The sequence below is a fragment of the Bacillus rossius genome, chromosome 6 (genome assembly GCF_032445375.1).
Source record: "Bacillus rossius redtenbacheri isolate Brsri chromosome 6, Brsri_v3, whole genome shotgun sequence".
Taxonomy (NCBI): domain Eukaryota; kingdom Metazoa; phylum Arthropoda; class Insecta; order Phasmatodea; family Bacillidae; genus Bacillus; species Bacillus rossius.
The window spans coordinates 35,631,420-35,652,258 of record NC_086334.1 but is presented as its reverse complement, the minus strand read 5'-3'; the positions used below and the strand labels follow the sequence as shown (position 1 = coordinate 35,652,258).

The window sequence follows — 20,839 nt, the reverse complement described above, 5'->3', positions numbered from 1 at the left end:
TGTATTATCAAAAAATGGTTTCAGACAAAAGTTTTAGATACAAATTATAAGATTTACAAACAATTTGTACGGATTTGGTGGTGTGCCTTCTAAGGAAGTTACGAATTTTTTTGTTATTCACACCTTGAAGTAATGGTAGGCCGTATAAAATATTATTTCATACTAAAATTTTAGATAATAATTAAAGGTTTTACAATAAATTAGAACGAATTTTATAGTGTACATGGTACGGAAATTATGATAAATATATTTTTAATTCTACTCTTGTTTTTATTACCTCCTGCAGCAATGGCTTATCTTATCAAAAAATTGTTTCAGACAAAAGTTTTAGATAAAAATTATAATATTTAAAAACAATTTTAACGGATTCGATTGTGTCCTTGCTAAGGTAGTTATAAATTTATTTTACTTACATCCCTTGTTTTTTCCACCCCTTGCAGTTATGGTTGGTCGTATCAAAAACGTATTCAAACAAAAGATTTGATTTACTCATAAAAATTATAATACTTTTACGAATTATTTAAAATAAATAATCGTCGTGGAAAAACTACTGGGTTCGTAAATGGATAGCCCAATTAAAGATTTTATTACACAGTTTTATTTATTGCCAATATTTACATCTCTAACAAATAATCTTCTAAAAATGCCTAATAATCAATTATACTTAAAATGTTTAAGGCCCACACCGCACACCTCGCTGGGCCGCACCTCTGGCGCAACTCTCGCCGCAGCACCCCTTGTGGACCTCCGTCGCAGGACTCCATCACCGCACTCCGCCACCGCCGTCGCACTTCCCTTCGCCGAGGATCCACTCGACGGTTCGCTCGGGACTCTCGCCGCACCCGCGGCACTCTCGCCACCCAACTATCGCCGAGAAACTCGATCACCGAGGAACTCCTCGTCCAGGAACACCGCCGCACCCGCGGCTCTATTGCCCGGACTATCGTCCCGGAACTCCGCCGCTCCCACGGCACTATCGCCGCGGGAAAAACTCTCTCGCCGGAGGCCGGCGTCCCGGGCTTATATAGCCCCAGGCGCCACTTCTAGAAGTGACGAGCGCAGCTGGGGCCAGTCACGTCATCCCGTGCCGACCCGACGCCAGATTTATCGAGAAAGGCGTCGGGAGCTCGCGCGGCCGCAGGCGTAATTCCCACAGCTGCCAGGCGTAATTCCCACAGCTGCCCGGTGTCAGGTTAACGGCGCCGAAGCAGGGCGCCGAAGCAGAGCACCGCGCGGGTGCAGAGGGGAGGAGGGTGTAATCCACCAGGCGCGCGTATCATATGTCACGTCAGCGGCGGCCACGTGACGTCAGTGGCCGTGCGGGGCCGCCAGCCAGCTACAAACCCGCGCGCGCCGCGGCCCTGCTTACGTTTCGTAACAATATTAACAAGTGAAGTATAGATGTTATATATTTTATGGCTTGTTATTTACAGTTAGTACTCATAACATAACTTTAACGTAGTCGTGTCTTATAACAGAATGTATTTTCAAAACAGTTGTCGGTTTGATACAACTCAACTGAATTAATAATTAAATTGTCAAATGTTTATTTTTAATCTCTTAATTTTCAGCAGCATTACACAAAAAAAATGCAATGTATTTTAGTGAAACTTGGCATGATAATAATAAAAGTCATCTATTGCCATTTAGGAAACTTTTTATATTGTGAATGACATCCTTCCCGCAGTAAGCACAGTTTTGTATTTGCATGCATCGCTTGAAAACTATTTAAAGGAATGAACCAAACACATCACTTACGCAGCAATTTTTTTTTGTAAATGAAACTGAAATATTCATGTAAACTTACAGATACTTGTTAATTTGTACATTTGCATGAAAACAAGCGTAGTGTTTGTTCGCAGTAATACTGGGCTCGGATCATTACCCGAGCATTTATGCTCTGTTTTGTCCCAGTACCTGCAATAGTTAAAGTTATTTGTAAATCTTTCCCTGAATAGCTTTCCAGTATTACTGCGCACATGAATAAATAAGCACGGTAAAACCATAAGTCAAATTGTTGAATATACGATTATATTTTCCATGGTTTAAAAAAAACTATTCTTTAATGAAACATTAACTAAAATATAAAATATACGTCAATTTTCGTAACAGATACCCAGTATTATGTCTGAAAAAAAAAAAAGTATTTCACATATGCAAAAATAACCGTAACCAGGTGTTGCACAAAAATTACGATGTCTTACTTGTAGCATTACAAACTATTCCTTTTGGCAACTGGTTTCCAAAAGGAAACTTTTGTGAAAGTACAGAGCATTTGTTTTTCCCTGTGAAGAGGCAGTTAGGGTTTAGTTGGCGGTGTGGAAGGCGTACGAGCAGCCACTGCACACGCGTCTATCGCACGTCATGCCTAATAGAAACCACAGTTGCGGATTCGGCTGTGTCAACTGTGCCCGCTGACGAGAAAACTGACGTTCAATGGCATCTTTGTGAAAAAGAAAAGAAAAGAAAAAAAAGAAATTTTATTTGCCGAGCGAATTTAGGTTATGTTTAACCAACCACACCGCACGTGCGGATGTTTAACGGTTGAAATTTTTAGCACAGCGAAGAGAAGGAAATTTGTTCGGTCCAACTCACAATCATTCTCCTTGTGTATCGTGTTCACAGTTAAACCCAGCGCCTGAAGACAACTACAAGGAAAATACGAAAGCGCCACGCACGCTGGTTTCCATTACTTGCTTTCCTTTCAGGGTCTGATGCGCCAACAGACGTGTAAAAGGCCTCTGTTTTAGTTATGTTTCGAAGAAAGACTACGTATTGAGGGTCCCATGATACTTCTGAAACATTTCTACCTAGTTTACGTTTTAAAACCATCGTCAACTCGAAAGTTTTGTATGTGTAAGGTGTGTGTGTGCGTATTACACACACACTTTAGAGAGAGAGAGAGTGTGTGTGTGTGTATTTATATATATATACACACACACGCACGCACGCACACACACGCACGCACGCACACACACGCACGCACGCACGCACACACACACACATGCATACACACACAGCTTTTAATGGACAAGCAGATAACTACCATAATATTGCAAAATTACATCCAAACTGATAGATAATATAGGGACAGAAAATTTTCGTCGAGTTTGTCACTTAAATTAATATGTAAAATATTGCAGCTGTTTGGAGTTTTTATTCATCTTAAGAATAGTACCAAAAATTTCGTTTGAGAGATAACACCAATCATTAGCTTAAGGGTGCAAATAATTTGAACTAAAGGACAAAAAATCAAAACACCCTTAGTAAGCAAAGTACCGAATAATTTTTTGATAAATTATTGACAAGGTGCACCATAGAGAGTGAATCAAATTTAATCAAAATTTTAATTTTTTTTCTATCTGTATAAAATGGATTGTGTTTCACTATGGCTCATCCTAACAGGAAGTTATGCCGATGTATTTCGGCTTACCATTCAAAATAACTACTTCTTGAAACAACTGATTTCTACAAGTTGTAAAAAATTCTTAAACCTGAAGTTTTCTTTCAAATAATGCATTTTACTTTTATTTAGATTCATTTGACAGGTTTTCAATAATGTATTAACAAAAAAATTACTTCGTAAAAATGGTTAAACATTTTAATTAGACGATCTGAGAGAACCAAAATATGGTTCATGGTTAATCGCAAATGGACAGATGATCGAGATGTTTTGATATTTTAGTACTTAAAGAGATATGTTAGTTTCAAGAGATTTTATGCTATTACAATTTTTTTTTATCGTTTCATACTGAAAATTTGCCTCCGTTAAAGTTTTAGCCATACCCAAAAATGAGTTAAATAATACCGTCAATGACTTCGCAGGATAAACTACTTGTAGCAACAAGTCACCATTAACTTCAGACTTTACAATTGATAATATACTATGCTTAAACGAAGTCAAATTCTAAAAATCGAACAAAGAAAAAATGTTATGGCATAATATCTATTGATACCAATATGGAATTTTTTGGGTTTATATATCCCCCTTCAACTATAGCCTATAACGTCCCTTGCTTCTATGGCGAGAAAAGAAATTCTGCATTACTTCCGTAAAACCCAATAACGTTGAGCTGTTAATGAGGTGGAAACATGTGCCAAACGCGGGAACATTCCTGGCATTTATTTTCTATAGTACCTTAATTTTTTTTAACGTATCTGAAAATAAACTACTTAGTTAAGTAGGTTAAAAAATGAATTCAGCTCTATAGAGGCAACATGAACCTAATGCTGGAATCAATAAATGGCTGTTTTTACTAGCGCGACAAACAAAAATAAATGATTAAATATAAATTGTTTCTGGTCATTACGTACGTATCAAACATACGACAGCTATCGACCTAAAAAATTTTTTTTAATCGACATGTTTTAATAAATACGTTTCAGTAAAACTTAATATTCGTTCGGAACACAAAACACTTGTGCATTAACACAGCTCAAAGATTTCACTGATAATCCAGCAAAACATATCCTTAGCAAATACCCAACAATATAAGATTAAAAAAAAAAATACACTGATCCAACAACCTTTCGAAAACAAAATTCTTACGCTCATTTCAGTAAATCCACACTCACACGCGATGGAAATAATTTTATATTCGAAAAGACCGTTGCGAATTGATATCGCGTTGACGTTACAGATTTGTCGAACGAGACTGGTCATAAAATTATTTTATTCGCTTCGCGCACATTGTGATTCCAGCATAAGAGTTACCTATGTAGTTTTAAGGCCGGGTTGATTATTTTTCTCTCTCGTCATTTATATTAGTTTGGGTCTATTTCTGCAAATTTAATACTATAGGTACCTTATCGTGCAATTTTGTTTTCTGCTACAAATATTTCATCACGTATTCACTAAGTATTATGTAATAGGTGCAATAAGTCGTGCTAGTGTTTGTAATAATTATCACTTGCGCGACTTTTTGCACGCATTATATTACACTTAGTAAATATCTGTTGAAAATATTTGTGATATAACAGTGAAAGTAAGAGAGGCATAGTAATAAAATTTACAGAAAATCCTTTAACTGATAATAATGACGAGAAAAAAAAGTGAATGAATCTTTCAGTACTCGTCAGTGATGTGTAAACATATAACCTCGATAACGAGCAAATACATGTGTTCTCATATTGCAAATAAACTGAAATTACGAAACTCGGAAACGAAATTTAACGTGCAATTCTTTAAAATAATGCCGAGCATGATAAATATACTTAAAAAATTGTGTTTACAATTACATTTTTTGATGCGAATCACACGTAGTTTCCACATCCACCGCTAGAATTCACTGCTGGAGCAGCTACGTCGAGTATAGAATTATTCGATTTGCAGAGCGAAAGGTTGAATTATATAATGAAGCGGAAACAACTTGGATAAAAAAATATATATTAACACTGGATTTCGACATGATTTCGACAATGAACTTTATTAAAATACTGTCCATCTTAATTAGAATTCACTAAGTTTACCTTTGTCTCGAGGAACTTTGGTTCGCGCCATCCGCCACAGATGGCAGCACCGTGGTTACACATTTCCGTTTCATGCGACTTTCGTTCCATTCACGAAATTACTCTTACCAAATGCGGTGGACCAAAAGTAATAAAAAAATGTTAGACCCAGCCTGAAGTGTACAAAGTAACTTTTCGGAAAGTAACCAAGCAAGTCGGACGCCCGAGCGAACTTGCGATCGATCGCAACCAAGGCCGCCCGAACATGCTCCGTGACTAACACGCCCTCCTCCGCCATTGATATTCCGCGAATCGCCTTGGCCTTGCGGGCGTATGCGTCATTTCCTACCGCCGGCGTGACGTCACCGTCGCTTCGGCCGACGTTATCGCGACGGCTTTCGAGATGCCTCTGCGCGCCGCGGCGACGCCCCGTGTTCCACGCCCGCAGGTGTACGTGCCCGACGGCCGTGGAGCAAGGGGGGGGGGGGGGGTTATGCGAGTGCGACTCTTAGGGCCGTATTCCAAGACACAAAAATAAGGGTTTAGGTGTTAGTAGTATATAAATGGGGCTCCTGAAACAGGATGCAGGATGTGGATTGATGATTGTCGTCCGCCATCTTGGATTGTGACGTCACGGCAGCCATCTTGGATGACCTTGACCTTGACCTTTGACCTTGACCTTTAATTTGATCCTCAAAAATCGCCAAAATCCGCCAAAATTGGGCAAAATTTGCCCAAAATTCCTCAAAATTCGCCAAAATTTCCATTTCTGTGGAAAAAAATTCCGCCAAAAAATCTCAAAAAATTCCACAAATTAAAAATTTCTCTTTTCGAGGGAAAAATTTCCCGTTTCGAGGGAAAAATTCCCGTTTTTAGTCCTTAAAAATCCCAGCGGCTGAAAATTCCTAAAACTGGCTTAAGCATCCTTAACTCAAACCTCAGTTAAGCCATTTATAGGATTATGACGGCACCGTTGCATTTTCCGTTACGCCCGCCATCTTTAACTTTTTTATTTATTATTCGATTTTAATGAAATTTTTTTTAAAAATTATAAAAAAATTAAATTAATAAAATTTTAATATATTTTTTTTAAAAATTGTACTTTTTAGACACGGAGTTCGGAGTCCTCGGTTCGAACCCGACGAGGGCAAAAAAAATTAAAAATGGCGACCGATCCTTCCTCACAGTGGCTGCAGGCAGACTGACTCCCAACACTTTTTTTTTTCAAAGCATATATAACGTAACCTAGTATCACGTCATGTCCGCCATCTTGTCTTCATTGCTGGAGACCACCATCTTGTTTTCATCGGCGAGAGTGCGCTGATGCCATGTTAGTTTAGTTCTTATCCGCCAGAGTGCAGTAATCATTTATTATTGCTGTGACACCCGCCATCTTGTCATTTGGCCGCCATCTTGTAAATCCGTAATTATTTAGCTATAAATTTGGGAAAAATTCCAAAATTCATTAAATAAATCACTCATCATTTTACAGATTGATTCGTTCAGTTTCAGTCCTTGGTTCGATACCCGATCGATACAATAATGTTTAATTTTATGTAAAAAAATAATAATTTAAATAAAACATGTTCATCATTCTTAAAGAGACTTTAAAACCTCTACTACCATCATCCTATAAGCCATCAACACCACCATCTTGGAAAATTCGTAATTATATTGCTAGAGATTCGGGAAAACGTTCAGAAATCATTAAATAAATTTCCAATCAATGTACCGATTAATTAGATCGACTTAGGTCCTTGGTACGATTCTGAACGATGAAAAAAATATTAGATATAATATAATAGTGGCAGGTCCGAGAAATAAAGCAACACAAGTTCTTTTACAAACATAATATTTATTACATAATTTCTATTCTACTACAGGATCACTTACGAAAGCCAGCAACTTTATAATCAATCATTTAGTTCCGCATCGGTGTGAAATGACTAATTCTTAGCTCCAATCGGTTTATACTAGACAGAGTCCAACCAGAACCTTTACTGACATAGTTCTCCTCTTCTTGACAGAGTTTCTGGATACCGTTTTTAACAGTTTGCTTCACATCGTTAGAACTGTAAATTACTGCAGCCGATGTCTTGAATGCACACTTCTTCACTTTGTCATCTAACGGATATGGCTTTCCATATAAACAGTCCAACCACAAGTTATATTTTAATGGTCCGTTTGTTGCTACGTCATCAGTAAGCTGATTGATTATGTCCTGTCTGATATCATCAAGAAAATTACAAATGTCCTTCGACTCACCGAACGTATTTAGATAATAATAGTCTTTCAACGTTCCACGAAATGCAGACTGCGCCAAGTAGAACCCATTATCGTTTACTTGTAATGCACCGAACACAGTCTTAGGTTTATTTTCATGTTCAGACGTCATAGCAATCGGTTTCTGCACATCTGTTGTTTTGGTTGTACGCTTTCGTGTCTCCAATCTAAAGCGAGGAGTCGAAATGTCGGCAGGTAGTTCAGCAGTAGGAGCACAGACTCCACCTTTACATTTCTTCGCATGATGTCGCAAACTGTCAATTCGAGTAAACCATTTAAGGCACTCATCACAGCGAAACTTCATGCGAGAAGGATTCTTCATGCATTTGCTCCGCTCATGTCTTCGTGCGCCATGGGAAAATGCGAACGACGTATCACAGTAGCTGCAAGGATACCGTGGTGATGAAGACGAGCCTTTCAGACCTAATCCAGATACAGGCGTTGCAACAGTAGTACCATTTCCAGGCATACTCTTATGCACATCGATGCATCGTTGTTGCGCCGAAACCTTTACTTTCTGCCGCACGGCAGGACCTTTGCATGCCTTCATGTGCGTTTTCATATTATCTTTTCTAGCAAACTGCTTATGACATTTCTCACAAACAAACATTTTGCGATATAGGTTCTTGGCACATTCGCTCCTCTCGTGGCGTCGAACATTGCTGTTGTTTGAGAAAATCTTGTCGCAGTAACAGCACCGATGTTCGTTAGTTGTCAAATCAGCATCCATTGAAGTCTCCATCGAGTTCGAATCGTTGTTCGTCGTGGTTTCCTGCACAGCCAGCTCTGTAGTCATTAAGCTCTCTTCTGCTGGTGGTACCACGACTGATGAAGTCTCCTCCAATGTTGTCGTCCTCGTTGACAACGGGATCTGCACCTTCTTAGTCGTCGCTGACGTCAAGGTTCCCGTAGACGATGGTACAACGTCCATCATATTCGTCGTTAAAGTCGGTAAAGATGCCATCGAGTTCGCAAGATCAAGTAATTACGCGACTTATGCACCAGAAGAAACAAACTAGGTGATCCTTACAACGTCGTCAGTAACAAACTGAGCGACCCGATGTCTAGGACTCGCTTATATACATGCACCGGATGGAATAATACGCTAGTCAAATCAAGAACCATTTACTATAATACTAGAGTCAAATCTACAAATTAAAAAAGAGGATCATTTGATCGAAAAAAAAAAATTCGATCTCTCCAATATACGCCAGGCTCCAAGAGCTACAATTCACATCATCAGATCCATCTAAATTTTGCTCCTATGCTTCAATTGACCATTAGCTGCAAGTGCTCCAACAGATCCATCAGCTCCAACACGTAATGTACGCAATGTACGCACAATACGTGCAATTTACATGCAATAAATGTAATGATCACTCAGTACACACTGGAAACGAAACGTACACACAGTACACACAGGAAACGGAACGTACACACAATACACACAGGAAACGAAACGTACACACAGTACACACAGGAAACGAAACGTACACACAGTACACACAGGAAACGGAACGTACACACAGTACACACAGGAAACGGAACGTACACACAGTACACACAGGAAACGGAACGTACACACAATACACACAGGAAACGGAACGTACACACAGTACACACAGGAAACGGAACGTACACACAGTACACACAGGAAACGAAACGTACACACAATACACACAGGAAACGAAACGTACACACAGTACACACAGGAAACGAAACGTATACACACAGTACACACAGGAAACGGAACGTACACACAGTACACACAGGAAAAGGAACGTACACACAGTACACACAGGAAACGGAACGTACACACAGTACACACAGGAAACGGATCGTATACACAGTACACACAGGAAACAGAACGTACACACAGGAAACGAAACGTACACACAGTACACACAGAAAACGGAACGTACACACAGTACACACAGAAAACGGAACGTACACACAGGAAACGAAACGTACACACAGTACACACAGGAAAGGAAACGTATACACACATTACACACATGAAACGGAATGATCACACATACATTAGCGGAAACACACAGGCTTAGTTGGAAATCAGAATACAAGAAACAAAAACATTAAATTTTTTTCTTTCAATATTTAATTACTTCTCAACATTACACAAATACAAGTAAAAGAAACCATTATTGTATGTAGCCAGCTTTCCTCAGTTCTTTGAGTATGAAGGATATTTCTTTGATGCACGAATAGTTTCCTGCACAAAGCGAGTCATGTAGAAGTCTTAGCCGGTCAACCAATATGTTTGGATCTTTCCATGATGTGTAATCAATCTCTTCTACCACCATCTTACTTGCTTGTTTATTATAAATACTGTTAATATCACAATCGTCCCAGTGATCATAATAAGCATTATCAGATTTATTTTTTATAACACGACGTTTCCATCGTTTCGGTCTCAGGACATCGCCACATTCTTCGATCTTGTCAGCTCTAGGTGCTTCATCACAGTCTATGCCTTTGTCAACAGCCTCAGAGTCACTGTAACAATCACTGTAGAAGACATCCTCTTCACCCATATTACCGTATGAATTCGCTATCGATGATGTCGAAGTGTCTTCATCGTCTTCATGCTTCCTTTTTAGGAGTCCATCATTTTTACAAAGAATGGAGAATCTACTGAATATAGGCTTGAATGTATTCTCACTTTTCACGGTGTTGATACTTCCATTAGTTTCAGTCTTCCCGAAGCCATTAGCATCCTTCAATTTATGTTCTTCCTCACAATCGGGTGAGCTAATACCATCACGCTCAGGACAAGGAAAATTATTGTCGTAATGCAGATCACTCTTCTTTAGTCTAGTGGATCCATCGGTGTCCTCTATGCCGTAAGTAGTCTTGACTTTACATGTTCTACCATGTCTTTTTAAGCTGTCAATTCGTGTTAACAACCTGCTACAACGATTACAGCTTATCATGTTGCGTAGTGGGTTTCTAGCACAATCATTCTTCTCATGACGTCTAGCATTCCTTCTCATGGCAAAATCCTTGCCACAGTATCTACAGCGGCTTCCTTCCGATTCAGCTGCAGATAACAAACCACGATCCATGGTAGCTTCTGTGACTAATGTTAGATACAAACTGTCAGTTTTCTCCAATTGGAACCATTTCTTAAATAGAGTTTTTGAAATGTTTCATCAGCGAGAGTTAAGTTATCTAATGCAAAGAAAATTGATGCAAGTAGTTCTGGCTGTCGTCAACAGATGTCGCTACGTGTTGCTTGTAGGTAAATAATATCTATTTCATTAATGTGGGATGCGTAACGCTCACTATCGATCGCAAAGGGAGGTTGGCTTCGATAGTATCCAAGGAGAAAAAAAGTTCATCCTTCCTGCTAGTGCTTCTCAGATTTCTCACGGTCCGCCATCTTGGATTGTGACGTCACGGCGGCCATCTTGGATGGGTGTGACCTTGACCTTTGACCGAAACCTCAGGAATGATCGCAAGCACACGGATTAACCATCAAAATATTGATAAGAATAATCAGGAGCACATGGAGAAAACCGTCACAAGTTTTCTTTGATATCATAAAAATATAAAAAAAAAAATTAATAAAAAATTAAAAATAAAAACGAAAAAAAAAAATCAAACATTCTGCTAGCTTGTGAACTTCTCATTGTTGAGCAAAGATAGAGTTCTAGTACAAGCCAGAATGTTTGATTTTTTTTTTTCGTTTTTATTTTTAATTTTTTATTAATTTTTTTTTTTATATTTTTATGATATCAAAGAAAACTTGTGACGGTTTTCTCCATGTGCTCCTGATTATTCTTATCAATATTTTGATGGTTAATCCGTGTGCTTGCGATCATTCCTGAGGTTTCGGTCAAAGGTCAAGGTCACACCCATCCAAGATGGCCGCCGTGACGTCACAATCCAAGATGGCGGACCGTGAGAAATCTGAGAAGCACTAGCAGGAAGGATGAACTTTTTTTCTCCTTGGATACTATCGAAGCCAACCTCCCTTTGCGATCGATAGTGAGCGTTACGCATCCCACATTAATGAAATAGATATTATTTACCTACAAGCAACACGTAGCGCCATCTGTTGACGACAGCCAGAACTACTTGCATCAATTTTCTTTGCATTAGATAACTTAACTCTCGCTGATGAAACATTTCAAAAACTCTATTTAAGAAATGGTTCCAATTGGAGAAAACTGACAGTTTGTATCTAACATTAGTCACAGAAACTACCATGGATCGTGGTTTGTTATCTGCAGCTGAATCGGAAGGAAGCCGCTGTAGATACTGTGGCAAGGATTTTGCCATGAGAAGGAATGCTAGACGTCATGAGAAGAATGATTGTGCTAGAAACCCACTACGCAACATGATAAGCTGTAATCGTTGTAGCAGGTTGTTAACACGAATTGACAGCTTAAAAAGACATGGTAGAACATGTAAAGTCAAGACTACTTACGGCATAGAGGACACCGATGGATCCACTAGACTAAAGAAGAGTGATCTGCATTACGACAATAATTTTCCTTGTCCTGAGCGTGATGGTATTAGCTCACCCGATTGTGAGGAAGAACATAAATTGAAGGATGCTAATGGCTTCGGGAAGACTGAAACTAATGGAAGTATCAACACCGTGAAAAGTGAGAATACATTCAAGCCTATATTCAGTAGATTCTCCATTCTTTGTAAAAATGATGGACTCCTAAAAAGGAAGCATGAAGACGATGAAGACACTTCGACATCATCGATAGCGAATTCATACGGTAATATGGGTGAAGAGGATGTCTTCTACAGTGATTGTTACAGTGACTCTGAGGCTGTTGACAAAGGCATAGACTGTGATGAAGCACCTAGAGCTGACAAGACGAAGAATGTGGCGATGTCCTGAGACCGAAACGATGGAAACGTCGTGTAATAAAAAATAAATCTGATAATGCTTATTATGATCACTGGGACGATTGTGATATTAACAGTATTTATAATAAACAAGCAAGTAAGATGGTGGTAGAAGAGATTGATTACACATCATGGAAAGATCCAAACATATTGGTTGACCGGCTAAGACTTCTACATGACTCGCTTTGTGCAGGAAACTATTCGTGCATCAAAGAAATATCCTTCATACTCAAAGAACTGAGGAAAGCTGGCTACATACAATAATGGTTTCTTTTACTTGTATTTGTGTAATGTTGAGAAGTAATTAAATATTGAAAGAAAAAATTTAATGTTTTTGTTTCTTGTATTCTGATTTCCAACTAAGCCTGTGTGTTTCCGCTAATGTATGTGTGATCATTCCGTTTCATGTGTGTAATGTGTGTATACGTTTCCTTTCCTGTGTGTACTGTGTGTACGTTTCGTTTCCTGTGTGTACGTTCCGTTTTCTGTGTGTACTGTGTGTACGTTCCGTTTTCTGTGTGTACTGTGTGTACGTTTCGTTTCCTGTGTGTACGTTCTGTTTCCTGTGTGTACTGTGTATACGATCCGTTTCCTGTGTGTACTGTGTGTACGTTCCGTTTCCTGTGTGTACTGTGTGTACGTTCCTTTTCCTGTGTGTACTGTGTGTACGTTCCGTTTCCTGTGTGTACTGTGTGTATACGTTTCGTTTCCTGTGTGTACTGTGTGTACGTTTCGTTTCCTGTGTGTATTGTGTGTACGTTTCGTTTCCTGTGTGTACTGTGTGTACGTTCCGTTTCCTGTGTGTACTGTGTGTACGTTCCGTTTCCTGTGTGTATTGTGTGTACGTTCCGTTTCCTGTGTGTACTGTGTGTACGTTCCGTTTCCTGTGTGTACTGTGTGTACGTTCCGTTTCCTGTGTGTACTGTGTGTACGTTTCGTTTCCTGTGTGTACGTTTCGTTTCCTGTGTGTATTGTGTGTACGTTCCGTTTCCTGTGTGTACTGTGTGTACGTTTCGTTTCCAGTGTGTACTGACTGATCATTACATTTATTGCATGTAAATTGCACGTATTGTGCGTACATTGCGTACATTACGTGTTGGAGCTGATGGATCTGTTGGAGCACTTGCAGCTAATGGTCAATTGAAGCATAGGAGCAAAATTTAGATGGATCTGATGATGTGAATTGTAGCTCTTGGAGCCTGGCGTATATTGGAGAGATCGAATTTTTTTTTTTCGATCAAATGATCCTCTTTTTTAATTTGTAGATTTGACTCTAGTATTATAGTAAATGGTTCTTGATTTGACTAGCGTATTATTCCATCCGGTGCATGTATATAAGCGAGTCCTAGACATCGGGTCGCTCAGTTTGTTACTGACGACGTTGTAAGGATCACCTAGTTTGTTTCTTCTGGTGCATAAGTCGCGTAATTACTTGATCTTGCGAACTCGATGGCATCTTTACCGACTTTAACGACGAATATGATGGACGTTGTACCATCGTCTACGGGAACCTTGACGTCAGCGACGACTAAGAAGGTGCAGATCCCGTTGTCAACGAGGACGACAACATTGGAGGAGACTTCATCAGTCGTGGTACCACCAGCAGAAGAGAGCTTAATGACTACAGAGCTGGCTGTGCAGGAAACCACGACGAACAACGATTCGAACTCGATGGAGACTTCAATGGATGCTGATTTGACAACTAACGAACATCGGTGCTGTTACTGCGACAAGATTTTCTCAAACAACAGCAATGTTCGACGCCACGAGAGGAGCGAATGTGCCAAGAACCTATATCGCAAAATGTTTGTTTGTGAGAAATGTCATAAGCAGTTTGCTAGAAAAGATAATATGAAAACGCACATGAAGGCATGCAAAGGTCCTGCCGTGCGGCAAAAAGTAAAGGTTTCGGCGCAACAACGATGCATCGATGTGCATAAGAGTATGCCTGGAAATGGTACTACTGTTGCAACGCCTGTATCTGGATTAGGTCTGAAAGGCTCGTCTTCATCACCACGGTATCCTTGCAGCTACTGTGATACGTCGTTCGCATTTTTCCATGGCGCACGAAGACATGAGCGGAGCAAATGCATGAAGAATCCTTCTCGCATGAAGTTTCGCTGTGACGAGTGCCTTAAATGGTTTACTCGAATTGACAGTTTGCGACATCATGCGAAGAAATGTAAAGGTGGAGTCTGTGCTCCTACTGCTGAACTACCTGCCGACATTTCGACTCCTCGCTTTAGATTGGAGACACGAAAGCGTACAACCAAAAAACAACAGATGTGCAGAAACCGATTGCTATGACGTCTGAACATGAAAATAAACCTAAGACTGTGTTCGGTGCATTACAAGTAAACGATAATGGGTTCTACTTGGCGCAGTCTGCATTTCGTGGAACGTTGAAATACTATTATTATCTAAATACGTTCGGTGAGTCGAAGGACATTTGTAATTTTCTTGATGATATCAGACAGGACATAATCAATCAGCTTACTGATGACGTAGTAACAAACGGACCATTAAAATATAACTTGTGGTTGGACTGTTTATATGGAAAGCCATATCCGTTAGATGACAAAGTGAAGCAAACTGTTAAAAACGGTATCCAGAAACTCTGTCAAGAAGAGGAGAACTATGTCAGTAAAGGTTCTGGTTGGACTCTGTCTAGTATAAACCGATTGGAGCTAAGAATTAGTCATTTCACACCGATGCGGAACTAAATGATTGATTATAAAGTTGCTGGCTTTCGTAAGTGATCCTGTAGTAGAATAGAAATTATGTAATAAATATTATGTTTGTAAAAGAACTTGTGTTGCTTTATTTCTCGGACCTGCCACTATTATATTATATCTAATATTTTTTTCATCGTTCAGAATTGTACCAAGGACCTAAGTCGATCTAATTAATCGGTACATTGATTGGAAATTTATTTAATGATTTCTGAACGTTTTCCCGAATCTCTAGCAATATAATTACGAATTTTCCAAGATGGTGGTGTTGATGGCTTATAGGATGATGGTAGTAGAGGTTTTAAAGTCTCTTTAAGAATGATGAACATGGTTTATTGAAATTATTATTTTTTTACATAAAATTAAACATTATTGTATCGATCGGGTATCGAACCAAGGACTGAAACTGAACGAATCAATCTGTAAAATGATGAGTGATTTATTTAATGAATTTTGGAATTTTTCCCAAATTTATAGCTAAATAATTACGGATTTACAAGATGGCGGCCAAATGACAAGATGGCGGGTGTCACAGCAATAATAAATGATTACTGCACTCTGGCGGATAAGAACTAAACTAACATGGCATCAGCGCACTCTCGCCGATGAAAACAAGATGGTGGTCTCCAGCAATGAAGACAAGATGGCGGACATGACGTCATACTAGGTGACGTTATATATGCTTTGAAAAAAAAAAGTGTTGGGAGTCAGTCTGCCTGCAGCCACTGTGAGGAAGGATCGGTCGCCATTTTTAAATTTTTTTGCCCTCGTCGGGTTCGAACCGAGGACTCCGAACTCCGTGTCTAAAAAGTACAATTTTTAAAAAAAATATATTAAAATTTTATTAATTTAATTTTTTTATAATTTTTAAAAAAATTTCATTAAAATCGAATAATAAATAAAAAAGTTAAAGATGGCGGGCGTAACGGAAAATGCAACGGTGCCGTCATAATCCTATAAATGGCTTAACTGAGGTTTGAGTTAAGGATGCTTAAGCCAGTTTTAGGAATTTTCAGCCGCTGGGATTTTTAAGGACTAAAAACGGGAATTTTTCCCTCGAAACGGGAAATTTTTCCCTCGAAAAGAGAAATTTTTAATTTGTGGAATTTTTTGAGATTTTTTGGCGGAATTTTTTTCCACAGAAATGGAAATTTTGGCGAATTTTGAGGAATTTTGGGCAAATTTTGCCCAATTTTGGCGGATTTTGGCGATTTTTGAGGATCAAATTAAAGGTCAAGGTCAAAGGTCAAGGTCAAGGTCATCCAAGATGGCTGCCGTGACGTCACAATCCAAGATGGCGGACGACAATCATCAATCCACATCCTGCATCCTGTTTCAGGAGCCCCATTTATATACTACTGGTGTTGAATATGCAATACCTGTACCCTAACCATATTCCAAGTGCACGATAGGACACGGCCAGTCCCTTATTTTTAGGGCACTGATTTTTGGTGTCCTATCTGTTGCCGATTTGATCCATAACTGTATATATTTTTTTCCTTTTTAATGAACTTTAACGGAACTTTTACGATTACAATTTCGCCCCCCCCCCCCCCTAATATCTTAAAAAACAGCAAACATAAATACGGCCAAAAATTCATCGTTTATTCTTGTACAACCAAAATTAAATATTTTATTTCACATTATAATTCCAGAGTTTTTAAAAATAAGCTAAAATTACGATGGATTCCACGAAGTACAACTGTTTATAGCCTCGCACAAGTCCTCGTTTATTAAAACGGCTGCCGATCTGATACCTTACAGGGGTTCAGTTAGGACACGTTTCGGAATACGACCCGAGAGTTAGGGTACGGCAGTTGCCCAACAAGGCAGTGCATATTCGCTACATCACTCAAACGTCTTGGAATACCGCCCTTAGGCCGGTATTCCAAGTGTTCAGTTGTTGAATTTGCTACACCTGTGCCCTAAACGTATTCCTAGTGCACGATAGGAAACAACCAGTTCCTTATTTTTCAGGCAACCGTCCTGTTGCCAAAATCACGCGCATGCAAAAGCTCACTTTTTCGTTGATTTCGTCCAGATGGCGGACCTGTGTCTGGCGACATTACTTCGGTTTATAGTCATTTGTATGATCACCGGAGGACGTACCAAGGGTGTTGGCGTTCTAAATGAAACTTTATGACAGCGAAACTATCCTGGAATACATTCTGTAAACTTTCATGGCGATAACAAGAAACAATCGTAACTTATAAAAGTACTTGCGAAAATTATAACGGCGTTTCTATTTTTGTGCGGTGGTGTTGCTATCTCTGGTAATTATGCCGTAACAACTGTATCGATGATTGCGAAACGTCCGCTAGAATGCGTTTCTACCTCGTTCTGGAATACGGCCCCCGAGTTAGGATAGGGCTGTAAACCAAAAAAGCATTCTCTACCTCACCCGAACGTCTTGGAATACAGCCTCAGCATTGCCAGCCGTAGCACACACAATTCGGGCACACTCACGTCTACATTAGGGTACTTCCGGATACCAAAAGTTCTCACTTCAGGTGTCATTCAGTTACATACACAATTAAAGCATGTAGAAAAATATATAGTTCTCTCCTTTAATACAAATATCATATACACGGTTCTGTTAAATCTCATAAGAGCGTGACCATAAAATTGTATAGTAAATGTAATATTTGCTCTACTGCTAAGGATCATGCGTAGGATTTTAAAATGCATACTTGGGTGCTTGGAAAAAAAAAGGGGGGGGGGGAGAGTAATGTAAACATTGACTATTTTTTTCCAGCCACACGTCCAAAATTAATTGTATTTACAGGTTAAAAGTTTTTGTAAAATTATTTTTTGTAATATAAATACGGCAAACGTAAATTTGTGTTGTACTTTGATAGTGTAGCCAGAGGTGCCCCCCCCCCCCCAAACACTATGACTCACCCCCCTAACCCATTAATGCCCCCCCCCCCCCCGAAATTTTTTATGCCTTTTTCTCAATGATTTACTCAATTATTTTATAATATACTTTTTTAGTATTATATTTTATCACATTTTGCATTAATTTAAACTGATTTTCTAATAATAATTTTGGTCATATCAGGTAATATTTCCATCCTGAACCGACAGATAACTGCTTTTTTGAGGAAAGTGCGGGGTTGCCAATTTGATTCTAAGATGCCTTGCAATTATCAAAGCACCAGAAACGTATTTTCACATTAGAAGCTATAATTATGTAAATAATATATACATTTTTCTCGTCTTTTAACCACCCCCCCCTCCCCCCTGAAATTTTAATGACGCAGTCTGCGTCGTTACCCCCCCCTTGTGGGCACCCCTGGTGTAGCTAAGACTATTTTCAGTGAGAGGTATCTCTAATCCAGCCGATGACGCCTACTGTTTATTTGATGCTAGCTGCAACTTCATCCTGTAGTTCTCCATAGATATTTAAGAATATAGCATAGCCGAGGCTGTTTTCAGAAAGGCAGAGATGTTTGATGTCAGTACATTACGGTGAGGGCAAAGACTGTTTTACCCTAATTGGTTTTCCATTCCAAGTGAATAGTGTTCAATATTTTTGACTATTATTTTTTTATTATTATTTAAATTCGGGTATATTTGCGTACCGGAGCGGATCTTCTCGGGATACCGGGTACAGAAATAGTAAATTGGGCACGTTTACCAGAGTTCGGGTACGTCTGGCAACACTACAAGCTAAATTACCTTGACCAGATTATCCAAAAATAGTTTAAATTTAAATTTTTGGTCCACAATGTCCGGATCGTACGCAGAATTTAATTTAGGGGGAAGAGGGGGGGGGGGAACTAGAACCACCTAGCCCGCTGTTAAAATTCTTTCCTTACGTCGGTGGGAATGGTCCCCTTGCGCACACCCTTTATAATGTCCAAAGAATCCGACTTCAAGCCAGCGAGGGGACTACGTTGGATGAATGGTCAGATTAATTGCCTCCCACAGAGGTAATCCTGGATTCGATTTCCGACTGGATCGAATCCGGATTCTTCACTCGTGGGAAACGTGGTGGGCGTTGCCGTGAGACGACGGGGAGGGGGGGGGGTTATCTCTGGGTGCTCCTGTTTCCCCTCACTCACTCATTCCATCCATTTTTATCTCCATCAACCCTCATCGTCTCTGATGAACTCGCTGTCGACAATAAGCTGTCATTCACCAAAGCCAGCTGTTTCGAAACACGTCCAATCGAGCAGATGCCATCGACTTGTGCCCTTGTGTGTATCACTGTACGAAGCAAGGTGCGTTACAACTAATGTGAGCATTTAATCTAAAACATAACCCCTCTTACACCTGTTGCGACTAAGGCACATATTTTAAGACGTGGTTTCTTATTCAAATGCCTTCTTGACAGAAAAACACGGAGCAATAATTAAAATGCTCGAAAAACTTGAACTCACTATAAGTCCTTAAGTCTTCCGTAAGTTATTTAATTTTGTTCGCTGTCTGAAGTTCCACTCATTAAAAAAGGGAAGGGGGATAGGAGGAATATATTTTGGGCGATGCAAGGTGATTTATTGCAACACTGCAACACCTGGAATCACGCATCACAAAGGCAGTGAGTGAGACATGTTGAGAATGATAATGTAACTGACCAAACATGTTTGTAGTTGATGCCAGTTTTTTTTTTTCAAATCCCTTCCCGACATAAGTTTCTGTATCCGCCACTGGTAGTACTATAACAATATATTCTTGTCCGAGAGAATCTGAAGACATTTATTAAAAAGTGTTTCACACACCGTTTGTTTGCGCGAATGATTAAATCAAAATGTAAGTTTAATGAATAATAGGGAAAATTAAACTCATTCAGAAAATTTTCTAACAAACTTAGCTCAATGAGTATAAGCAGCATGAAAATAAAACTTCATTTTTTTCACGAAGAATTATGCGAAAAAAACATGAAAAAAAAAAATAAAATAAATAGAACCATGAAATATAAAAGACTGAATAAGAATCGAACAGGATAAAATGTAAAAGTTTTTTTTTAAATTGAGATGTGAAATACGTTTCAGGAAGTGTACGATATACTAGGACGATTTCTACGGCATCGACATTCAGTGCACGCAGCCATATAGAAACTCTTGCGACGGACAGTACCTGCCGAAAACATCGACAGGCCGTTGGCCAGCTCACTTTTCCCCTCAGGGAAGCCATTACACTCTCGGATAATAGCTTTTCCGTGCCCGGAATCCTCGACTGAATAGCTCTCTCTCTCTCTCTTTCTATAAAAAAGAACAGAAACAAAAAAAAAACGTTACAAATGACGAACGTCGTTTAAAAAATGCAATCATAAAAAAGTTAAAACCACGTGACTTATTTTACTGCCAGTTTATTTAAAGTTTGTAAGGGAAAATATTTTTTTTCCCCTTATAAATGTATATTAAAAATTTTTTTCTTCTAAAACCCAACCAAACGAGCTAATAATGTAATTATGGACCATACAATGTACGTTTAAAACTGACTGCTACGCTTAGCGTTATCAGTTATACTAAGTTAGGATATCA

At 39.1% G+C, this 20,839-nt stretch overlaps 1 protein-coding gene across 4 annotated transcripts in view; it reads right to left on the bottom strand.

Annotated features, from left to right (window-relative positions):
• LOC134533026 (serine/threonine-protein kinase S6KL) overlaps positions 1-20,839 on the bottom strand; it is a 470,077-nt gene that overhangs the window by 22,979 nt on the left and 426,259 nt on the right. Inside the window, exon 9 of one of the 4 annotated variants that reach the window (XM_063370171.1) lies at positions 20,474-20,557. The exons of the other annotated variants lie outside the window; for them this stretch is intronic. Coding sequence (XP_063226241.1) covers positions 20,489-20,557 — 69 coding nt within the window. The 3' untranslated portion in view covers positions 20,474-20,488. Of the gene's footprint in view, positions 1-20,473; positions 20,558-20,839 lie in introns of those variants that run through there. 4 annotated transcript variants of the gene reach the window in all.